At 46.1% G+C, this 24017-nt stretch overlaps 1 protein-coding gene across 1 annotated transcript in view; it reads left to right on the plus strand.

Annotated features, from left to right (window-relative positions):
- Positions 1 to 15984, plus strand: part of SLC17A9 (solute carrier family 17 member 9) — a 31229-nt gene extending 15245 nt beyond the window's left edge. Inside the window, exons 4-13 of the mRNA XM_039498956.1 lie at positions 1450 to 1549; positions 2915 to 3045; positions 4459 to 4555; positions 5714 to 5810; positions 8639 to 8726; positions 9284 to 9318; positions 11104 to 11219; positions 13116 to 13171; positions 14744 to 14773; positions 14895 to 15984. Coding sequence (XP_039354890.1) covers positions 1450 to 1549; positions 2915 to 3045; positions 4459 to 4555; positions 5714 to 5810; positions 8639 to 8726; positions 9284 to 9318; positions 11104 to 11219; positions 13116 to 13171; positions 14744 to 14773; positions 14895 to 15058 — 914 coding nt within the window. The 3' untranslated portion in view covers positions 15059 to 15984. The remainder of the gene's footprint in view (positions 1 to 1449; positions 1550 to 2914; positions 3046 to 4458; positions 4556 to 5713; positions 5811 to 8638; positions 8727 to 9283; positions 9319 to 11103; positions 11220 to 13115; positions 13172 to 14743; positions 14774 to 14894) is intronic.
- Positions 15985 to 24017: the final 8033 nt, after the last annotated feature.

Raw genomic sequence — 24017 nt, forward strand, 5'->3', positions numbered from 1 at the left:
ATATGATGGATTCAAATGAAAGTCATAACTGCAATATGTAAATTGCAATGCTGGTTAGAGCAGGCTGTTTCTGAGCTGCCCCCACATCTGGAACTCCTGTTATAAAAACTGCCATGGCTGGGTGCAGAGTGGCTACCAAATTGAGAAATTTGTCTCTGAGAAAGGTGCTGTCACTATAAAAAGCTCTAATCTCTGTGTCTGCCTCTGAAATGGTAAACGTGCTTCAAAGCACTTGCAATTTGAGGGGTTCTTTGGCCTTTCTCCTGAGCTTTGATAATTTGGGATGATTTTCTCTCCCACTTGCTGAACTAGGTCTTGGAACTGTATAAGCCTGGCAAGTGCTACCCAAAAGTTGGTTGGGTGACTTTTTCTTGTTAACCAATAAGAAACTCTGGGTTATTTTCACTGTTCCATTTCTGGGCTTCTGCCTCCACAGATTTGGGTGCCTGATACATCATTATAAATAACTACGTTTTTGTAAGCTACCAGGGCAACATAGCTTCTCAGTGAGAGCCTTTTCTTCTGCTTACTCCTTTCCCCCCGTCTTTCTTTGTACTCCTCTTTTTCTATGTAAGAGTTTACTATTTCGGGGCCATATGTCTACCAAGGACTAGATTAACACTAGGTAGCATCCAATCCAATTTTAACCATGTGCAGATTAGCCCGTATTTTAATCACTGCAACAGCTGACCCATCCTAGAATTCAACTCTTCCCCGGCTCCCACCCTGGGAGTTTCACATCCTCTCCACATCTGTCTCCATAGTGTCATGAATGCCAACCCCCCACTGAAACCATCTGGTGCCATTACTGTGCAAAGTCTTGGGATGCTATCCCATGTGACCCTGGCACTCAGCAGAGCACATGATGTTGTCATCACCAGAACCAGGATGAATCACATAAGAAAAAGCTGGCAACTATTTAATAAGGATTAAAAGTTACTAAAACTTTTTCAACCCTGGGGGAGAAAAAGGGTCAGTTTTGGTGTGGCTCAGCTCTTGGGTAGCGGTGGAGTGCTGTCCTGGTGGTTAAGGTTCCCCAGCCTGGGAGTCAGGAAAGCAGGGGTCAGTTCCCAGCTCTGCTCAGACTCCTCGTGTAATTTTTAGCAAGTCACTGAATTTGTGCCTCAGTTCCCCAGCTGTAAAATGGGGATAACGGCCCTGCCCTATCGCACTGGAAGTTGTGAGGATAAATGCATTCACACTTGGGAGGGGCTCAAATATTACAGTAAAGGGAGGCATGGCAGCAGATACAGAGAAGGCACAAATGAGCTTCCAAGTGGCCATGTGGTATATCAAGGGGAGCCGTGGGCTGCCATAAGTCAGACTGGTGTGTGACACCGGGAGGTCATTGCTTTGTTGACTCGTTTTGAGTCAAACACGCGAGTGCAAGTTTGACTGCTGTGTACCCTGACTGGCAACGGCTGACGCTTTCATTTCCATTGTTGCTAGGAGTGTACTTCCCTGCCTTGGCCAGCCTCTTTTCTCAGAAGGTCCGGGAGAGCGAGCGAGCGTTCACGTGCAGCACAGTGGGGACTGGCTCTCAGTTTGGGTAAGTTCCCATTGGCTTTGGGTGGTGAGTGACAGAGTCTCAGAGGGATGCCCGAGGAGAGAAAGTGCCATTAAACTTCTATAGGCAAAAACACCCACCCACAAAGTACATCTGGAACCCTGGATCCTGGAGGGTATCCGTTCCAGTTGAAGAAGGCTCAGACAGTTGCTATAGAATATACACACTCATCACTGAAGTCTTTGAGTCCTTTACACTATATTGTTCTCTCAAGTACGTTGAGGATTAATGGGATTTTATCTTTCCTTTTGAGTAAGTGGCTTGAAGGAGTTGCTGTTACATTTGGTTTCCAACAGGAGGTGGCATGGTCCAGCAGGAAGAGCAAGACAGACCATCTAGGGTCCTGAATTCTGTTTCTCACCCTTCCACTGACTTGCTGCGTGATCCTGGGCATGTCATTTAATCTCCCTGTGCCTCAGTTTCACGCTCTGTTAAATGGGGATTAATAATACTTTCCCACCTTTGTAAAGTTCTTGGAGAACCTCTGATAGAAAGGGCTATAGAGCTGCAAAGCAGCAGTAGTATTTTATGCACCATATCTATTTATCACTCAGTTCCATCCTGTGACTTTCTTTTGCGGATAGATGTATTCCGGGATATAAATGGTGATCTTGCTTGAAGGACTAAGGTATGTCTACACAGCAATTAAACACCCATGGCTGGCCCCGGTCAGCTGACTTGGGCTTATGGAGCTCAGGCTGCAGGGCTATAAAATTGCATTGTAGACATCCAGGCGTGGGCTGGAGCTGGAGCCAAAATGTCTACACTGCAGTTGTACAGACCCAGAGTCCGAGCCCCGCAAGCCCGAGTCAGCTGACACAAGCCAGCCACGGCTGCTTAAATGCTGTGTAGACATACCTAAGTGGGCTAAAATGTCCTTGTGTCAGTGCCTACAATCAAAGTGTACCTCAGAATGCTCTGTGGCATCCTTTGATTGGCAGGGATTTCAGACATCAGTAGGAAACAAAGGCCTGGGTTTGCGACTCGTGTAAATTGACCATGTTCCAACAACTTCAATAGAACTGCACTAACTTACACCAGCTGAGGATTTGACCCAAAGTGTCAAATTAAGAAATAGAGCAGGTTCTTCTCCAGTGCAGTGGCACTAGAATGGTCTATAGTACAGTGGAGTGGTTTTTAATAACCAGGCAACCTCTCCTCTCAGCATTATTGGGGTAGGAATGATTAGCCAGTGCAAATGTTTGATAAGATGAACAGCTCTTGAGGGCTGGATAAATAACATCTAATAAACCATAGTGTTGACTCATTACCGCTGATGCATGAATTGTGAGTTTGCCCAAAGAACACTCTTATCAGTCTCGTGATCTCTCTGGCTTTTCCTTCCAGGACGCTGGTGATTGGTGGGGCAGGATCCCTCCTTCTCGACTGGTATGGCTGGGAAAGTGTCTTCTATTTCTCTGGTTTACTCACTTTGCTCTGGGTTTACTGCATGTGCAAATACCTCCTGAATGAAAAAGGTAACCTCCCACCCTATTCATTCATACTGGCAATAGCTGTTCACTAGGCTGTGCTGTGGAAATGACAGGAAAGTGATGTATGGCAATTGTTAACCCTGGGGCAAATGGCAGGTGGCACTACCACCTCCTCCTCTGGCTGGATTCTGAGTGGCACCCGACCTGGCAGGCCGCCTCTGAGCAAACATACTGGATCAACCTCACATATGACTGGCTCTTCCTGGTTTGTGAATCTCTCTGAGGCTTAGGCAGAAACGTAGGTGCGTAGAGAACTTTTACTGCAGAAACTTGGGTGCTGAGTGAGCTTAGGTGCCTGTAGGGTTGGCAGGAGATTCATGGATGGCAGTGGAGCCAGAACTGGGACTTAGGTCCTTAAGCCTCTGACTTGGGTGCCTAAGTCTGGACTTTAGGCACCTAAGTAGCTTCATGGATTGGAGCCTGGCTGTTGTTAATTTTTTGTAGGTTTTACAGAAAATGAGAGTTTTAAGGAGGATCTTGAAGGAGCATAATTAGCTGGGTTTTGGATGTTTTTGGGGAGCCAGGAGCACCAGAAGCTCCTTAGAAGTGGGGTGGGGCACCGGCACCTGAACCATGATCCTACCCCTGCTCCACCTCTTCCCCTGAGTCCCTGCCCTCACTCCGCCTCGTCCCCTGAAGCCCCACCCTCACTATGCCTCTTCCCCCAAGGCTCCACCCCGCATGCTCCTCTCTGCCCCCTCCTCCCCGTCACTTGCCCTTAAGGCAGGTAAAAAGTGATGGGGCCATGGCCCCCTGGCCCCGCCGTTCCAGCGCCCCTGTGCGGAGCGTCTCCTGAGTGTAAGGGGCAGCATCGGAGAAGCACAAAGGTGCTTGTTTGAAAATGGAGCAACTGAGCAATGGAGGCAGGCAGGAGTCGACAGTGAAGGGGAGATGATAGGTAGGGTGGGGGATAGGCCATTAAGGGACTTGGAAGTGAAGACAAGTCACCCATGTTTGATGCAATAGAGAAGGACAACCAGTGGAGGGATGCAAAGAGAAGGGTGACGTGGGCAAAGTGATGGGCTAGGAAAATGATCTTTGCAACAACCTTCTGAGTGGACATGAGCAGGGTGGGGTTGCATTTGTCAAGGCCAGTGGCAGTAATTGAGACCGTACCAGGGTGGTTCAGCATTAACTCTTGATTTGCTGTGTCTGGAGGCGTGTGTGTGTGTGTGTGTGCATGGGGTGGGGGTTTGGAGGAAGTTCAGTTAGAAGACCACGGCTACTTAAAGTAGTTTTTATGGTTTAATGCAGAGATGTTGCAGGGTGATCCTTCTGAATGCACATTTTAAGCAGTTCTTAAACCATGTGGTTAAGCCCTAAGATAAAAGAGATCCAGCATGTCTGTATAGACTATTGGAAAACATAGCTTTGATTTGATATATTTCTTCCCTGCAGAACTCATCATTCGCTTAGAACATTTAGCAAAGGGCCTCTCGTTATCCAAACAGACCAAAGTTCCCTGGAAGCAGTTATTTAAAAAGGCCCCTATCTGGTGAGTAAATGTCATGGCCATGTGTGTTGTGCATGTCAGCCCCTCTCTCATGCAGAGTCTGGTTTTCTTGTTGCTACTTTTATTTGATAGCTATTTATTTATTTAGGAATTTTTAACAGGTTTACAAATCACTGCCATGTAAATGTCCGAATCAAAACAATAATCATTACACCAATGAGCTTATCAAGGACAAGTGCAGAGTCCTGCACTTAGCACCATGCACTGCTACAGACTAGGGACCGAATGGCTAGGCAGCAGTTCTGCGGAAAAGGAGCTAGGGGTTACAGTGGACGAGAAGCTGGATATGAGTCAACGGTGTGCCCTTGCTGCCAAGAAGGCTAACGGCATTTTGGGCTGTATAAGTAGGGGCATTGCCAGCAGATCGAGGGACGTGATCATTCCCCTCTGTTCGACATTGGTGAGGCCTCATCTGGAGTACTGTGTCCAGTTTTGGACCCCACACTACAAGAAAGATGTGGAAAAATTGGAAAGAGTTCAGCGGAAAGCAACAAAAATGATTAGGGGGCTGGAGCACATGATTTATGAGGAGAGGCTGAGGGAACTGGGATTGTTTAGTCTGCAGAAGAGAAGAATGAAGTGGGATTTGATAGCTGCTTTCAACTACCTGAAAGGGGGTTCCAAAGAGGATGGATCTAGACTGTTCTCAGTGGTAGTAGATGACAGAACAAGGAGTAATGGTCTCAAGTTGCAGTGGGGGAGGTTTAGATTGGATTAGGTAGTACACTACCTTTCGAGTAACAGGTCTTGGAAAAACCTGAAGAAGAGCTCTGTGTAGTTTGAAAGCTTATCTCTCTCACAAGCTTTAAATAAGGAGCTGATGGGATCTTTCATACTGAGATGCACTCCATGAGTATGATGGTTATCAGCACTGATTGTATCATAAGTTGTCAAGATATCAAGGTCCCATTCAGAGCTGCCTATGGTGAAAGCATCATGGGAATTCACTGGTGCATTGCTCTCTCCTCTTGCTCTGGCAGTCAGGTGGGGTTAGGTATCTCCAATAAATCACAGGAAGCGGCTTCAGTGCTATATGCCTGACACCACTGCCTTGAAGTAGTGGGTAGCTAGAATCCCCCTTTTTTAATCCAATGTGATCTGTCATCTTGATTGATTCTTTTTCCCATTGTATATTTACAGGGCTGTCATAGTAGCTCAGCTTTCTACGGGCAGCACATTTTTCACCCTCCTCTCCTGGTTGCCAACTTTCTTTAAGGACACTTTTCCCGAGTCTAAGGTAGGCTGACACCACAGCAAAGCGGAGGCTCTGAAAGCTCAGTACAAGCAAACAGATGGAGTATTCTCCATGTGTTTACATAGCTCCCATTAACATTGGGAAGCTTTGCATTGACTTCAGCAGGCTCTGGATCAGAACGGCCCTTTCGGTATCTGAGCAAATAACACTAGGAGGTTGATTTTAGTCCCCTTCGCCCCTACATTTGATTTTGATTGGTCTACTCCATCCGCATTGTTCTGACAGGTTCACTCACATTTTGTCGCTTGCCCTGTCTTGCCGCAGGGTCCCCTCTGAGAATATGTCAAGGAGCAACAATCTCGGTCGGTCCATAATGTCAAGCTCTCAAGAAGAAGCTGCTCCTGCACTGTCCAAGGCTTCCTTTGTAGCCCATGAGATCTAATGCCACTCCCCCAAAACACACAGCTGGTAACTGGACCGTGGGTTTTGGATGAGACAGGAAGACGGTGTCAGTATAGGAGAAAAGCTTTTGCTTGGGATCAAGCATTGCTGAGAGGGAGAGAAGGAGGAAGAAGGAGGAATGATTTCTTCCCCATATGGATGTGCTGTAACCTTAGATCCATGGTGGTGGCCTGTTGCCTTTACCCCTGATTCTTACGTGAAGGTGCTGGCAATCAGGGAGTATATGCTTGATATATGCAGGAGTCCAGCTATTTAATAATAGGGGAATAGAAACTTGTACCTCCCACACGTCCCTTCTAAAACAAAGCTTCAAATACAGGCCCTGATCCATGCCATCAAATCCCCCCCTTGCACCTGCACATTGATATCACGGGATCTGATTGCAGGATGTGGCCATATTGTTTAACTATCCAAATGCACCAGCAGTGCCAAGAGATAGCATTGCCTGCTCTGATCCTTTCCAGCAGTGTCAACATGCTGCACTCCCGCCCCCATCAGCAGCTCCCCGTCATGAATCCCTTTCTCACAGAGTTCTCTGTGGTCTCTAGGCTGCCCTGTTGTGTGGGTGAGGATGGCACAGAGCTCATAGCTGCAAGCAATTTCAGACAACCACCATGGGCCTTTGTTACTGTACTGGCATAGCTGAGCTTAGAGGCGTGATATTGTTAGTTGTTACAATGATAAACATTTTCATTACTAATTAATACACATTTTTTATTTGCAAAGCTCTGAAGAAAGGCCCCTCTCCACTCTGCACAAATAAATCACCCGTTTTTCTGAAACTTGGTTAAAATTCTTCCAGGCTGAGATCTTGTATTTTTGCAATTCATTCTGCCCACAGAAACCCCGAGATTGTCTTTTCTATGGTGGCTCTGTTGTGTGTTTCTGGAATTTCCCAGGGCCCCTTACATTTATTACATTAACGAGGGGCTTTATGACATACTTGATATTTATATTAAAATCATGTATTAAACCAGCAAACGTATTGTTATAACAAGATTTGCAGCACCTCTTGTAATACGCTTGGGTAGCAGTGATTTGGTAATTTAGCCATCTGTTACATATTTAATTCCTGTGCCCTTATGTAAGATGCTCTATATAATATTCCTGCATCTGGCCATTGCTTCATAAATGTTAATAAAACATGGATTCATTCGATGGAAATTGAAAGGGTTGACAATAATCCTTAATGTGGTAAAACTATGTCACCTACTGGCCAAACATACATGCTGCAGGTGAGTTGTTTTTCTCCCTCTGCTAACGTCCAATTCAATGAAGAGAATCCTGCACCTTTGGCCCATGCCATGAAGTGTGCTATGATTTGAAAATGGACCCTATAAAAGAACTACGTGACATTGTTCCATGTCCTTATGTTCTTCTTGTATATTTTGGCCACAAGCTTAGAGGTGCTGAGTGAGAACAGCTCCAGCTGGCATCATTGGGAGCTGCAAGTGTTCTGCGCTTCTGAAAATCAGGCTCTTGTTTTGCAAACTGCCAATGCAATTTAGGAGCCTAAGTTCCTTTTTCAAACGCGATGAAGGGCTAGATTTTCAAAGGTATTTACATTCCTAACAATGCAGATATGTGCCTAGTGAGGTTGACAAAAGCATCTGAACAGGTTAGGTTGCTAACACCCACTGAAGTCAGTTAGGGGCTTAACCTCTTTTGGTGCTTTTGAAAATCCCAGTGGACACCCTAATACCTCTGAAAATCTCACTGAAAGCCAGTGGGATATAGACTCCTACATTACTTAGGTGCTTTTGAAAATGTTTCCATTAGTCATCTTCAGTTACATCCATAATACATTTTCTCAGTTGAAAAGACAAAGCAAGATTTTCCTCTTTACCAGTCTTGAAAGCTCAACCCTGGCATCAGAAAACCCAGCTGTGTTCCCTCAGCTGCATAGAAATGCTAGCTAATAATATAGCGGCTGAAGTCTGAATTTAGTCTGCAGTTTTGCTGGTGACCCATGAGACTGGATAGAATACACAGTTTGCATATTGGCTCTGTGCTGCAGAATCTTGTTTGCCAGTAAACTCTGCCACTTTTAATCCTTCTTTACTACTGCAGAGAGAAATTTCTGCCTCTCTGTCATGGGTGTAAATCCAGTCAGACTTTATGGTCTTTAACAATTCTCTTATTTATATAGCACCATGTGTGCACATACATTACAGGCCCCATCCTGGAATGCACAGAACTCTGTCGAGCATTGGGCAGAGTGTTGTGAGAAAGTGGCTTAAAGCTCCTATGTTAGGTGAGCAAAAGCACCAGGAAAGGGTAAACCCTAATGTCCCATGGGATGCCCCTGCAGTATAAAATCCATTAGCTGCAAACAAACCCCGCCCCATTAGCAGGATGTGAATGTTGGTTCTCTTCACTTTTCCTGTGAGGATTTTTCTCCCTTTCAGGGCTGGGTGTTTAACGTAGTGCCATGGCTGGTTGCAATCCCAACAAGTTTGTTTAGCGGATTCCTGTCTGATCACCTGATCAATCAGGGTAAGAGATCCTTGGGTTGTTCATCAGCTCTGTATTTTCATAATGCAAAGAAAAGTCTGGATGGGAGGAGATGGGTTTGATGGGAGAAAGGGGAAGCCGAGCTTGTGGCCTGGAACTTGGATAAATACTGTCCTCTACACGGCCTCTACATATTTGTAACGCCCTTTGCGGTTGTCTACACTGGCACTTCAGCAGCAAAACGTTTGTCATTTTGTTAACAAAAGTTTTACCGACAAAAAGCGCCGGTGTGAACAGTGCTTTGTCGGCAGGAGAGCGCTCCTGCCGACAAAGCCACTGCCGCTCGTGGGGGGTGGAAGTTTTTTTGTCGGCAGCTAAAAGCCTCATGGTGTAGCCATACCCTTTGTCTTGTATGGGAGTTGTAGGCACATGTCTGAGAACAGAATCTGACCCTGTGTGTTAAGTTTACCTTATACTCACTCTCCTGACATGAGCCCAAACTATGGGTGTTGAACTCTTCTAGACTGAAACATTAGTCCCAGCTTCATTGAGAGGGGTCTAGTTTAAATGCCTCCAATCGTCTTCCTTTTCCCTTTCAGGCTATAAAACGATCACCGTTCGTAAGTTCATGCAGGTAAGAAGACGAAAGCCTGCGAGTGAAACATCAGTTATCTGTTAGCGCCGATTTTGCATGTTAGTCTAACAGTGGAAATCAGATTCGAGTTCTTGGGAAGCTTTGCTCATGAGCTTGGTTGCAAAAAAAGAGCTTTTATAGCTAGGCAGATAGCTGGTAACCAGCATCTGTGGGAAGGATACAGAGAAAGGCCCTGACCTGCTCACTGGGCTTTGACAAACCCGGATATTTAAAACAGTTTGCCCGGGAGTGACAATTTTGTGAGCGATATGGAGGGTTTTTGTCAGCCCCGCAGAGCAAGCGTGTTCTTTCACACCAAATGACTCCTCAGATTTTATATGAAGGGAAACAGCAAAAGAATGAACAAGAATAAAATCCCCATGCAAGAGCAGCGCGTCCCTTCTGTAGAACAGCGGCTCCCAAACATTTTACTAAGGTGGCCCCCCACTGCGTTTGATCTCTTATGAGGAGCCCCCGTTATATAGAGATGTACAGAAACAACTATATCTAAAATCCTGTGAGTGTACAACAGCAATTCTGAGTTTGTTCTCAGCCTTCTGCTCCCCATTCCCCTTCTCAGCCCCTGCCCTCCCTTCACTAGCCTTGCTAACACCCCTGCTCAGCTCCCCCCAGCCCCTTGCCCTCACGCTCCCAGCTCTGCCCCCTGCTGCATCCAGTCAGCCCTTCTCGCCCTACGACCAGGCCGCAGTCGCTATCAGCCAGCTTGCTGGCTCCGGATGCTTACTCTGCACTGCTGCTGCCTGGATCCCGCTCCCCGTGCTGCTGCCTGCTTCCCCGGCAGGGCAGAAAAGAGCACGGGGGGAGGGGGAGAGTGGCATGGGTGGGCAGTGACTGGCAACCCACTTAGACCCTTCCCACGACCTACTAGTGCATGGGTAGTCAATAGTCTGGACCGCTTTTGAACAGACCCCGATATCTTTTCATTTACTTATTATCATTATTGTTGGGGGGGTTTATTATTTTTATTTTCTCTGGAGGCTGGATCTTGACTATACCATTGACCAAGAAATTTGGACCGTGACAAAAAGTAATTGACTATCCCTGCACTAGTGGGTCAGGACCTACGTTCCCTCCAAGCTGCGCAGCTGCCTATTAAGCCCCACACAGGGGCTCAGGGCTGCAGTGGGGAGAGGCAGCCCTCCCCGCAGGACCCAGCACGGACCTGCTCCAGAGCTGCCGTGACCGGGGAGAGGCGCCTCTTCCCCGGCCCTGAGCTCCTGCGGGGAGAGAGGGCTGGGGAAGCCTGCGGCCCAAACCCGTAATTCCTGGCCTCACCCCAGAGCCCACACCCACCCTGCACTCCAACCCTCTGCCGCAGCCCTGAGCCCCGCTCCCACACTCTGAACCCCTCGGCCCCACCCCCACCACATTCATTTTGTTATCTACACCAATATGAAGGTGATGTATCACACACCACCTCCAGCTCGGTGCACATAACAAAATTCATTCCGCACGTGGATGTAAGAAATTAGAGGGAACACTGGTCAGGACCCATCATTTGGGAAACACTGCTCTATAACATGCTCCATTGCCTCTGTCTCACAAAAGGGCACTTGTCTGTGCCCATAGGCCGTCGCCTTAAGAACATGAAGGTGCCATACAGAGGAAAGCAAGTCGTAAGAACCACCCAGCTCTGTGTACAGAACCATAATGAGCCCTTCGTATTTCAAAAAGGGACAGCCCATCTGCAATAGGAGCTACTTTTGTTCCCTGCAACTCGCTGTGAATCTGTTGCAGATGTCTTTAATTTTCTTTTTCCTTCAGGTCATCGGATCAGGCGTATCAAGCATTTTTGCCTTGTGCATGGGTCAGACATCCAGTTTTTGCAAAGCTATAGTATTTGCATCTGTCTCAATTGGACTTCAGACCTTTAACCACAGGTAATAATAATCATAGGAGTAACGCATAGCTCTGACAGAGTACTTTTCAGGAGGCAGATGTCATTATCCCCACTGGGAAACTGAGGCACAAAGAGATTAAGTGACTTGCCCAACGTCACCCACCTGGCCAATGGGAGAGCCAAGACTAGAACCCAGGTCTTATCCTAGTGCCCCGTTCAATAAGCCATGCTGCCTTTATAGAGGCAGTTTATGTCAAACACCTAGCAGACAAATTGAACCAATGTTTTATTTGTTACACGTGAAGAGTTCTAATCTAAGATCGAAGGCTTGAGGATTTATCCTGGCTTTATTGAGCAATGACTGTACATAAAGATGAAGTGTCCAGAACATGAGCCCTGTAAGCATCAGTAACTCAAGACAGCCAGCTCAATCCTTGTAAATACCCACGGTTGGGAAATATTAAATATATGACACGATTCAAATTCAAGGATTTCTCTCACCACCTTCCCATTACCTCAGCTTAGTCTTCAAACAGCCCAGCACAGGGCCAGACTGGGGGTAATGGATGAATATGCTGCTTAGCAAACGGGGCAGCCAGGTTGCTGCAGATCAGGTCTGAGATGTATTATGAGGTTTTCACGAGAGGAGTTTCCACAGCACCTGCCTACATATGCCAGCCTCTAGCAAAGACATTGGCAAATTCACCTCGTCCTTTTTAAACTGTTATTTACTTCGGTCTTATTGTCCACTTAGAACTGGGGATTTCTTCTCAATTTTAGCACAACTGTTTGTTTGGTTTTTTTCTGCCTCTAAATTTGAGTTATAGAAGCAAAGAAAGGCAGAAGAAGAACCTATGGCTAGAAGTTAAAGCCAGACAAATTCAAATGGGAAATAAGGCATTTTTTTTTAACAGTGAGGGCTGTTAACCATTGGAACTAACTACCCAGGGGAGTGGTGGAGTCCCCATCTCTTGATGGCTTCAGTTCAAGATGGGAAGCCTTTCTGGAAGGCATGCTTTAGTCAAACCCAGTTACTGAACTCCATACAGGAGTAACTGGGTGATATTCTACGGCCTGTGACATGCAGGACGATGATGTAATGCAGGGGTTCTTTACATTTTTATTTCTGAGTCCCCCCCCCAACATGATATAAAAACTCCAGGGCCCAGCAGCAGGGGAAAGGAAGGGGATGCTCTGGACTTCAACCACTGGGCTGGGGTTGGGGGAGGAGCTTGGGGCTTCTGCCCTGCAGAGTGGCAGAGCTCCTGGCTTAAGCTATGGGGAGAGGAGTCATGGAGCTTTAGCCTCATGGGAAGGGGGGGGTCACCAGGGCTCAGGGCTTCAGCCCCATGGGGAGCCGGGGGAGATGCTGGGGCTTGGGCTTCAGCCCAGCAGGAGGATAGACTAGCTGATCTAATGGTTCCTTCTTGCCTTAAAAGCTATTAATCGAAGCATCAGATTTTGGTCCCTGCAGGATGCTGGGCTTCATAGACCAGTGGGTCTGAACTGGTACAGCAACACCTAGTCCTAGTCTAGCAGGGAAAAGAGTCTGAGTCTTGCCACAGTGAAGCTGGCACGTTCTAGCAGGCTAATGATGGACACACCCAAGAGAATTCAAATTTCATTCTGGCCCCACCTAACACTTTATAAATGTAACTGCAGCCGTCTAACCACCACTGTATCTATTGTACTTTCCTACTAATACTGAAGCTCTTTGCTTCTTATTTTGAAGTCTTTCCATTCAGTTATTTCCCCATCTTGGTTCAATTTCAACCATATTTTGGTTCTCAGTTCCCTCCTTCTTCTCCCCACGGGGTTGGTTCAGATTGGTTCCCTTCAGTGAGCAACAGCCTGCTTATCGTGTGTAAATTCTGAAAAACAATCAAAGCCTGTTTAAAAATAAAAAGCCTTTACTTTCTCTTCTCTTTGTGAACAGTGGCATTTCAGTCAACGTTCAGGATCTGGCTCCATCGTGTGCTGGCTTGTTGTTTGGTAAGGGGGCATTTTTAACAATTTTTATTTGCACAGAAAATATACCCATGTATGAGGGATAGTTCCCAGGGAACTACATGTAAACACAAGTAGCTGAGGGTGGAACGTGGCTCAATCCAGGCAGCCTTTTGACTTGATGAGGGTTGCAGAGATGTAACAGAAGGTAGAGATTGCTAACATCCATGACCCAGCTCTGCATGTCGGAGAGAAATTAAAAAAGGGCAAGATTGTGCCCAAATGCGCTGTGGGTGCTTATGAAAATAGGGCCCTACCAAATTCACGGTCCAGTTTGGTCAATTTCATGGTCATAGGATTTTAAAAATTGTAAATTTCATGATTTCAGCTATTTAAATCTGAAATTTCACGGTGGTGTGACTGTAGGGGTCCTGACCCAAAAAGGAGTTGTGTGTGGCGGGTCACAGTGTTATTGTAGGGGGGATTGTGGTACAGCTTCTTGTATTTCTGCGCTGCTGCTGGGTGGTGCTGCCTTCAGAGCTGGGCAGCTGGAGAGCGGCGGCTGCTGGCTGGGAGCCCAGCTCTGAAGACAGAGCCGCTGCCAGCAGCAGCGCAGAAGTAAGGATGGCATGGCGTGGTATTTCCACCCCTTCTTCTGTGCTGCTGCTGGCAGGGCACTGCCTGCAGAGCTGGGCTCGCGGCCAGCAGCCGCCACTCTCCGGCTGCCCAGCTCTGAAGGCAGCACCACCGCCAGCAGCAGCGCAGAAATAAGAGTAGCACTACCACAACCTCCCCTACAATAACATTGTGACCCCCCTGCAACTCCCCCTTTTGGGTCAGGACCCCCAATTTGAGAAACGCTGGTCTCCCCCATGAAATCTGTATAGCATAGGGTACAAGCACACAAAGGACCAATTTTCTTGGTCTGTGATGCATTTTTCATGGCTGTGAATTTGGTAGGGTCCCACTTATGAAACTGAGTGGCCTTATGGGTGCATAGGGAGTGTGCTAGGAGTCCTCTCTCCTACACAGCAGCCAGACTCGCGGGCAGTCTCTGCAGCCCCCTGGGAGAGCAAGACACCCTGAACGGGGATGGGGAGGAGGTGGACCCTGCCCTGCACACACCGGGCAGCTGAGCGACTTAGGTGCACCTTAGGGAAAGTATATGCTGCACTGCCTGAAAGGGGTAGCAGGGGATAAGCTCTTTCTGGGAGCTCTGGGAGGAAGTCTACTTCCCAGAGCTCTCCCCCATTCTACCCCATGGGGAGCTGCAGCTCTACCCTGACACCCACACAGTGGGGCTGTGCCTCACCAGCGCAAGCGAACCCAAAGGGAGTGAAAAGTCTTGGGAGTAGCACTGTGCACATTCAGAGCTAGACTGTCAACGCTCAGCCTCTCCCTGTGCTTATTCATGTGCTTTCCCCTGCCCTTGGCAGGTGCAAATAACTGCACGTGCATCCCCTTTAACGAGTCTAAGGCTCGTGCCCACACAGGAGTCAGGCTATCGAAAGGGCGCATGCCAGTGTTGAAATGTCCAGATTCCTAGCAAGTATCTTATGGTTAGAAGCATTGTGTGCAAATTGATGTGATGCAGTGGTTTCCTTCTTCTCTTTACAGGCGTTGGAAATACAGGTGGAGCCCTATTAGGTAAGGGATTTTCCTGGAATTGTCCCTCATTTGGGGGATCCTCCGGCTGAGCTGACATTACAGGGCGAGGACCTGGCCAAGTTCCATTTGATTCATTTCTGCTCTCTCTCTCTGTACACAGGTGTCGTTTGTGTGTATCTAGCCGGGCATCTGATTGAAACCACTGGTTCTTGGGTTTCTGTTTTCAACCTTGTGGCTACAGTTAATGCCCTGGGGCTCTGTACATTCCTGATCTTTGGAGAGGCCCAAAGGATGGACACAGACTCTGCATATGTAGATCTATAGTCGCTGTAAAGATGAGTTCAGCAAATGAAATCTGTTGAAGGGTTTAGGACTGTAACTTCTATTGATAGCGGTTGTGCAAATGGTTGTTTGCAGAAGAGAATATTATTATTTTGTAGAATTTAAATAGAAAAAAATCTATTGCAAGACTATTACGGGCCTGAACTAAACCCAGAGGAGGGAGGAAATCCAGAGTTAAAACTTTGCTCATGGGATGGCTGATGGGTTATAGAGCCTTTCAGCTCTAGGTCACCAGTTTGAATTTGAATTGACTAGTGCCTGAACGAAGCAGCTCATGGCCTATGTGAAATCAGTTGGTACCTGCAGTCAAGTTCCTAGTGCAGGAAATGCCATCCCAGCTGACACTAAATGGTACCTTAGCTGAGAGTCTCAGCAGAGATGCCAAGGACTGAACGGCTCATTGAGAGTGAATGCCTCTTTCATCCTAAGAGATGCTCCCTCCGGGACAGAGATGAGACATCTGAGCAGTGCGGGAATCATGCATTGCAGGTGTCCATGTTCTACCTGTTCTGTGGCTGAGAAGATCACTCCCGTCTCCAGGGCTGTCAATCAGTTCCTTTCATCAACACTAAATGAACTTAATAATACCAAGGACTGTCCTTAACTTGCCCTTGTGTGCCTCAGTATTGCCATATATATAACAGGTACAATCAGGGTGTACAAAGGAATGGGTTCAGAGTTGTTTTGCCATATGCTGTGAATGTATATGAAGGATGGCTCACATTCTGGACTATGGATCCATAATACCAAGTGTTTTCTGCTTCACTAGGTCTGTTTCCAGTATGCATTGAAAGGAATGCAGGAATACAGGAGCCGTTCAAAAGAGCCTAAAAAGTGCGTGTTACGTATTTACATTAATTGTAGGACTTGTTTCTGTGTTATGGATCCATACTGCTGAATGCTCACCAAAGGAGTTACCATGCCGCTGCAACACATGCTTTGGCGCCTGATTGTGTTAAGTTATTTATAATTTTTTACTTTAAATACCAAAAAGGCTTAGTCCACTTTATGCTCTAAAGAGGTGATTCTGCAAGCTGTCTCGTGTGGACCTCTCGCTGCAATCAATGAGCGTTCTGTGAAAGGAAGGATTTAACTGCCTGCAATTTTATTTTGTTAAGGCTATTTTAAATACGGAGGTTCATGTAAAATCATAAAACTTCTTCTCCCTACATCCATTCTAATAGCTTATGCAAAATCTGTTTGGTTCTGTTCAGCATTTGTGTTTTAAAAAATTGTACTTGTGGAGCGAATGAGCAGGGGACACATTTTCAAAGGGGCCTCAATCTGGCATCTTGGTTTTAAGCTTCAGTTCTGTGCTCCAGTCCGTGGCAAGGACTGTCACTCGAGAATTGGCCTTTTTAGCCACTCGCGATGCTGCCTCATGACACCTAGCAACTGATCTGGCATTTACACCATCGTCCATTGAGGCAGATGGTTGCCACGACATATTAATCAGTTTGGAGCATGGCTTAGGGCATTTCAGGGCCAGGCCCTAAACTGATGTCAATTATTGTTGGTGCATAGTGGAGACATTTACAATTTACACCTGCTGCCAAACCCACACTCACCAAAAAGTTGTGGGCGTGAAATTTGCGGGCTCAGATTTAATGCCCAGATTCTTTGAAAATGTGTGTCCCCCCCTTTTTTTTTGTGTGCCAAATTTCAGCTCAGAACATATTTACAACCAAGTCATAAACTTCTGAGTGCACAGGTTCATAATGAAAATATTGACGGACCTTTTAACTGCAGAGGTGCTAATGAACTCTACTAATATGCGTTGAACTTTAATGCATACTGAGATATTAATAGGTCATGGTGATCCTGTCCAATGGCTTGACAAGAGTTTACAGCATGTGTGTGGCCTGGGACCAGAGAGAGGAGCCGAACTCTCCTTCTTGTGTGCTTTTTCTCTGTTAGTAGCCGGCGGCGGACTTGCGGTTACAGGTCACTGCCCCACATCCTGAACATGATCAGATGACACTGCTGGGAAGTGTTTTAAAACTCAGGAAAATGAAGGTGTAGATGCTATAAACAGGACTTGCAGAAGAGAACACAAGGCTATGTCTTTGGGTTCACATTTCCCTCCATCAGCCACACTCCATATTGGTGAAAATGATGCAGGAAACCACAGAGCGTAACGATTGTTGGACCCGTCCGTGATGACAGATCTGGTCACCCTGAGTCCTGCAGCATTCAAGAGGAATCCAGACGATGGTGCTGTTCAGAGTTTTAACAAGGAGAACTTCACATTTTTTGTTTTATTTGAAGTCAATCAGGAATTCCACTGGCCAGAATCCAGAGCTGAAACTGGCCCTTGGTGGACCGTGAGTCTATATTTAAGTAAAAAGTGGTGTCAGGGATTATCTACTTAGAGCAGTGGTTCTCAACCTGCAGCCCGTGGGCCACTTGAGGCCCAATCAGCACACAGCTGTGCCTATGTGACATCCTCAGGGCCATACAGGTAGTATTGGATGCGGCTCACAATGGTAAATAGGTTGAGACCACTGCCTTAGAGAGAGGGAGTGGTGGAACTGGGAAGATGTGAGAGGGTTTATAAGAAAATTGGGGGTGCCCGCATACAGATTTGCACACAAATTAGTTAAACTGGTGCAAACTCCTGTGTTTTCTACACTCATTTCAGTGTAAGAGTGGCTTATTTCAGTTTAGGTTAAACCTGTTCCCAAGCCATTTAAATTAATTGAAACAAGCCTGGTTTAAAAATGAAACACACAGTCTTTGGCACTGGTTTAACTAAATCAGTTTAAAATCACATATTCATACCAGTGCAAACCTGCATGTCAGTAAACCCTTCCTAGCTGCAGGAGATTCTTAAGCCGAGACCTTAAAAAAAAACAAACACGATGGGCTTGTCTTCACTGCTGTTAGCAGGGTGACCAGATAGCAAGTGTGAAAAATTGGGATGGGTTGGAGGGTAACAGGTGCCTATATAAGAAAAATCTCTGACTAGTGGGACCGTTCCTATAAAATCGGGACATCTGGTCACCCTAGCCGTTAACTCAAGGTGTAACTTGAGTTGTGTGTCTAATCCAACTCCTGTCCACACACAAAAATCTCTAGCTCAAATTCAGCAGTGCTTTTAAGATTGAGCCAGCTGGTGCATCAAGAGTAGTGGCTTGAGTTTGAGTGCTGCTGATGCTTGAGCTATTTAATGCAGGGGAAGGCAGCAACCCAACCAGAGGGGAAAATAAGCCGATCCGGTACGGTGTACTGGTAAGAAAGCCGGTACACAGTCAACCGTACTGGCAGGGCCGCTGATGGCGGGAGGCCGGCAAAAGGGGCAGCTGCCCCAGGGCCCAGCGATTTAAAAGGGCCCAGGGCTCCCAGCAGCGGCCAGAGCCCCTGGCCCTTTAAATCGCCGGCGGCGGCACGGGCTGGGCAACGCTGAAGGGCTGGCTGGGAGAGTCTGGCCACAGCCCTGCCCCTTCCACCTGAGGTCCCGCCCCTTCCGGGGGCCCACAGCTGCCCCCCCACCTTGCCCAGGATCCTGGCCTCCCAGTGTACTGGTTAGTCTGTTAAATTACCCCTGAATCCAACTCACAACAACTCAGCTGCTAACCCACCTGCTCTATGGAGCTCGAGTGTGGTTTTGCAGTGTAGTTGCTCTCACTGGGAGTATATCTGCATTGCAATTGGAAGTGTGATTGCAGCACATGTAGACATACCTGAGCTTGCTTTGATCGAGCTAAATCAAAGTTAGCTCAAGTCACAATAGCAACGAAGCTAGCTGAGGTGTGTCTACACGCGCTGCAGTCACTCAGTCCGATTGCAGTGTGGACGTACTGTAGGCTAGCTCTACTGGAATAACTCAATCCGACTGTTCAAGTGAAGTCAAGCCCAGAAAACCCAAAGCAGCACTGCTGGTTGCACCTACTTTTGTAATCCCATTGGCAGCTAACATTTTGGTACATGGTCTTGGTTATCTGTCTCTGTCAATCTAGCACGGGCTGGTATCTTATATATGTGATGCGTGTTTGATGCTTTTTTCCATGTGTTCTATGCATTTTGATAAGGTATTGAGCCCATTGTACATGGCTGTATTTTTTTTAAAAGCAAATCTTGCCTAACCTTGCTTGTGTGACAATGGTTGTTGCAGTCAGAAAGACCTGCCAAAAATAAAGGAAACCAATTAGATGAACAAAGCCTTGTTTTCATTTAAATACATAGGTGCAACGTGATAAGGCTAATAAGGGAGAGCCAGATCCAAATTATACTTAGTGTGATTAAGTATTAAAGTAGCAATTTATTCAGCTGACTCATCCACCTTAATTTACATTCTCAGGACCAGATTTTCAAAGGTAAAGAGGTAGATAGATGCTTTGAAAATTCCACTAGATGCCTAACTCCTGCTCTACCAGTATAAGGACAGTTTTACCAATATAACTGTGTCTGCAACCAGGGATTTTACCATCATAGCTCTATCGGTAAAAACCACACCTCTAACTGACACAGCTATGGTAAGAGTAGAGCCAGAATTTAAAGTGGACTTGGGCAAGGACTTCTCTCTGAAGGCACTCCACCCTCCCCACTCCAAAGCAAAATGTTAATTAAGGAGATTAAGATTGGACACAAAACAAAAAGCCTATCACCTGCTATTATCTAGGGTGAATACTGGGGTTTTTACCATGCTAACCAGAGTGCTAAAGTGTGGAGGTGGGGGCAGTCAATTTAAGAAATTGAAACAGTCACTAGACCAGAGGTAGGCAACCTATGGCATGCGTGCCAAAGGCGGCACACAAGCTGATTTTCAGTGGCACTCACACTGCCCGGGTCCTGGCCACCAGTCCGGGGGGCTCTGCATTTTAATTTAATTTTAAATGAAGCTTCTTAAACATTTTAAAAACCTTATTTAATTTACATACAACAATAGTTTAGTTATATATTATAGACTTATAGAGAATTTGCTAGATTAGAATGATGCAGTGACACCAATTCTCACGATTTTGTCTGGTAATATCTATCTGGTTTCAGCAAAAGCAGACTCAAAATACTATAGAAAATATACAATGCTATTTTGAGCTATAAAAGCTCTGAGTGTCCTGGGACCAACCTAAGAGACTGCCTCTCTCCTGGTGACATACTGCCACCTCATCCATATCAGAGATAGGGCTGTCCTCTGTCCAAGCCCCTGGCCTTTGCAACTACCTTCCTCTGCTGGGCTGTAAGAGTCTGAGTTTGTCAATATTCCAGTCGAGCTTTTTGCTCTAGCAGTGGGGATAAGGGCTGGGTAGTGGGGTTGGGACTCTGGAGATTGTGTGCCTGGGTGCATTAATTGCAGTTATATTTATGTTGTTGGAGTTGAACTGATTCTGGGGGAACTGATGGGTCTGTTTATATGTAAATTGTCCAGGGCATGTTAAATGCCTGGCACAGGCCCACAGAGCATTGGACGGATGCTCTTTTCTTACAGTTTATATAAATCAAAATAACTAAATACATTTAAACATATAGTAAGCAAAACATAAGGGAAAATGCCTGCCCTGGCAGGAGATGGGGCATGACTATCAAAGGGCACTTTTCTACCCCTAGTTTCTGTGATATCAGACATGTATTTCCTTCGTTCATCAAAAAAAGTGGAAGTGCTCCATAGCTCACTGGAACCAATGGACCCACTGACTTCAAGGGTCTTTGGGGCAGGCTCTGCAAAGGGCAGCTAAAACCCAGCGCTATACCAGGCAAACTACCACCATTCCTTGCAGCTCCTGTGTGTCAAGCAACTTTCCATTTCAAACCTGACTGCAATAATGAAGATGCCTGTAAAGGGTCTTTCAATTTGCCTGCTTTGTCATTAAAACCTGGGGTGGGTCGGGGTGGAAGCAGCCAAGGGCCTCAAAATTCTTTCTGGCAGCTTGAATTTCATCTTCTTATTTCTCTGTGTTTGTTTGTTGGCTTAAATTCATCTTGCCCCTTTTGAATGTTTTGTTTTTAATCATTTGTCCTCAGTGAAGGCTGCTCTCTCTGGGTGCTGATGAAGGAAAACCAAGATCATCACTTTGATTAGAGGCCATTTGACTGGCTGTTTATCCCAGTGAATATTTTCCCCTGTACCAAAAGGAAAATTAATCCCTATAGTGATTGACGACCATGTACAGAGATGGGCCCTGATCCTACAAAGTGATCCATTCAGGCAGTGCATGGAAATCACTTTCTCTTTCTGTAGTCTGATTCCCCTCAAACCCTTCTTCTGTTTTATCTATTTAGCTGGTTAGCTCTTCAGGGCAGAGACTGTGTGTGTACTATGCGTGTGTCTAGGACAATGGGGCCTTGATCTTGGCTGTTAGCTGCAGGAGATAACAATAGTATATATTAATGCAACATGCAGATAACAGTGCAAATAATAATACAACATGCAAATAATAAAAATCATATTTAAGAAATAGACTTCAGTGAGCTTCCACATGGGCACAGCTCTCTGGCCACTCAGATCACATTGCAAGATTGGGTATATGGTAATTTTTATTCCAAAAATGAATGGAAAATTTTACCGTTAGTCCTTAGAATGAACCTTAAAATATTGTCTCTTTGTATATGGGGTTTCCTTTGCTAAGTGCCTCTGTGACTTAGATACTTAAATTCTATTAAAACCCGATGGGCTTTAAGCACCTAAATCATTACTTAAGTGCTTTTAAAAATTTTACTCAGCTCTCCATATTGTTGTAACGGATTACAAAAAAACGTAATGATCTATGTTTGATTGTGCAAGTGAATGCTGGAAAAGCTTTAACTAATCATTGGAATCCCTTCCCAAAACTCTGTCTCCCATTTTGCATAATTGGCCTCCAAGGCAATTTACTGACAAGCCCCTGTTAGGCATTCAACACAAAACTTTGCGTAATCTCCCAGTGCTTTTTCATTAATTATTCTCTAATAAATTGTTTTTAATTTCAGCTCTCAAGGAAAAAAGAATTCCAATTTCATGAGAGAGAGTGGAATGGTACATGTGTTGCAATTATCTGAGATTGTGTACGAATTTTATATAAAGAATTGTAAACCTACCAGAGCATATCCTGCATTCTCATTAATGGAAAACAGTCAGCAGTTGACAGGGGATTTTCCAGTGAAACCATTGGGCTCATTGCAGCTGTTAACTTCCTTTCATATTTTTTCTCCCCTACCAAGTTTCCTATAAAACCACTAATTTATAATCTCTCATGTGTGCACGCGTGAGCTGGAGTGAGGTGAACACTTTCACAAAAATGATCCTTGGGCCGCTGAAAGGCCTGGCTCCGGGCCTGTCACGAGACTAATCAGAACAAACTGTACCAGCAGTGCACCTTTGCCGTGAAGAGTGACAATTCCCCATTCAAAACTATTGGGTTCCATGGACTGCCCGGTTGCCCTAAAGAGCTCGATTCTGCTGTTTCTGGTGCTGCTCCTATCCCCACCTAACTCCAGTGACCTCAATGTGGTCACTCTTGATTTGCAGCAGGAAACATCGGAGGAAAATCATGCCCATAAATTCTGCCTTTCAAATCTTCCAGCACTGCTGCTTTCTCTTCCTGACACATTGTGTTGCCTTAGGCTGTTGATTCTTTGCTTGCCTCCCTACAGGGTTGCTTATCCTGCATTCCCTAGTCATGTCAAACAGGCCGTTATTTCTTGCTCTGAGAATCATCCCAGTTCCATGCCAGTGACAGGATGGTTCCCTGGTCTTGAGCTGAATCCTGTGCGGTTCCCGGCAGTTTTGCTGCAATCCCCTTCATGTGATTTTGCTCCTGGAAACAAAGTCAGATGTCTGATAAAAATGGATGCAGCTAGGTGGCCAATTTAAATATGGTTCAAACTGTCTCCAGGCTCTTCATAGACCACTCCCATGCCCAGCTGTTCCATCCCCCCTCTCAACACTTCCCTGTCTGTTCCTTCCCAATGGACCTCCAGTCTGTCCCCTTCCCAGATCCCACATCCATTCATTGTCAGTCGGTAGCTGATGAGTGTACACGGGGCCTGCTCCCCGGATGTCAACTGCAAAATCCCACTAGCTTCCACAGCACCAGAACGAGGCCCTAAATCGCAATATTCGGAGCCTGGTGGTTCTAAAACAGGTGGAACTGTCCTGCCCCTCACTTTTGGTGACCAGTAACAACCAGATCTAATAGAAGCTGGCAAGTGAACACCCAGACGTTCGCCTTCCAAATGGGCTCAGTGCTACGAAGCACAAAGCCTGCTGTATGAGGGGCTGGAGATGGGAAGTTGCACAAACGCTCAGGCCACTAGTGCGATCCATATTCTGGAACAATGGCTGCTACCACTCCACACCCTTCCAGCAGGGAGATAACGCCAGTGTAGCCATGGGGTCATGGATCCCTGGCCTGCACTCATCTAGGCGTTGGCCTGTTTGGGACCTGTGCAGAGACCCCTGTTGGAGTGTGCAGGGTGTGCAGAGAGCCCTCTGCCATGAGAGATGTGCCTGCAGCAGCCGTGGGCAACCTTCTCACCGGGCTTTGAGCAGGAGGGTATAGGAATTAGGCCCCCTCGATCAGTTTCTGGCAGTGATGGTTGTGGAGAATAGCTTGAAACTGTGACTCCAAAAGGCTCAAACAGCAGAAGGCAAATAAAAAGGACACAAAATGTATTATTATTTTTTTAATCTCCTATTTTTAAGCCAATTTTAAACAAAAGCTGTAAGGGGGGGTTTGTTGACTCATGACGTTTGAACTTTTGAAGTTGGCAATTCTGTGATTGCAAAGTCATGTTTGACATATTAGTTAACACGACCCCTCAAGGTGATTTTCTAACATGGGTTTGAAAGTTTGACTCGTACTTGCATGTTATCTGCTTTGCATTCTGCTCATGAGTGACTATTAAAAAAAGGAGCAGAGAAGGGGAAAAAGAAAACATATCGAACGAAAACACAGGGTGAAAAACGAAGCAGAGAGAGAGAGAGAGACATAGAGAGGTAACTAAGGTTCATTCATCCCTATTA

The sequence above is a fragment of the Mauremys reevesii genome, linkage group 13 (assembly GCF_016161935.1).
Source record: "Mauremys reevesii isolate NIE-2019 linkage group 13, ASM1616193v1, whole genome shotgun sequence".
Taxonomy (NCBI): Eukaryota; Metazoa; Chordata; order Testudines; family Geoemydidae; genus Mauremys; species Mauremys reevesii.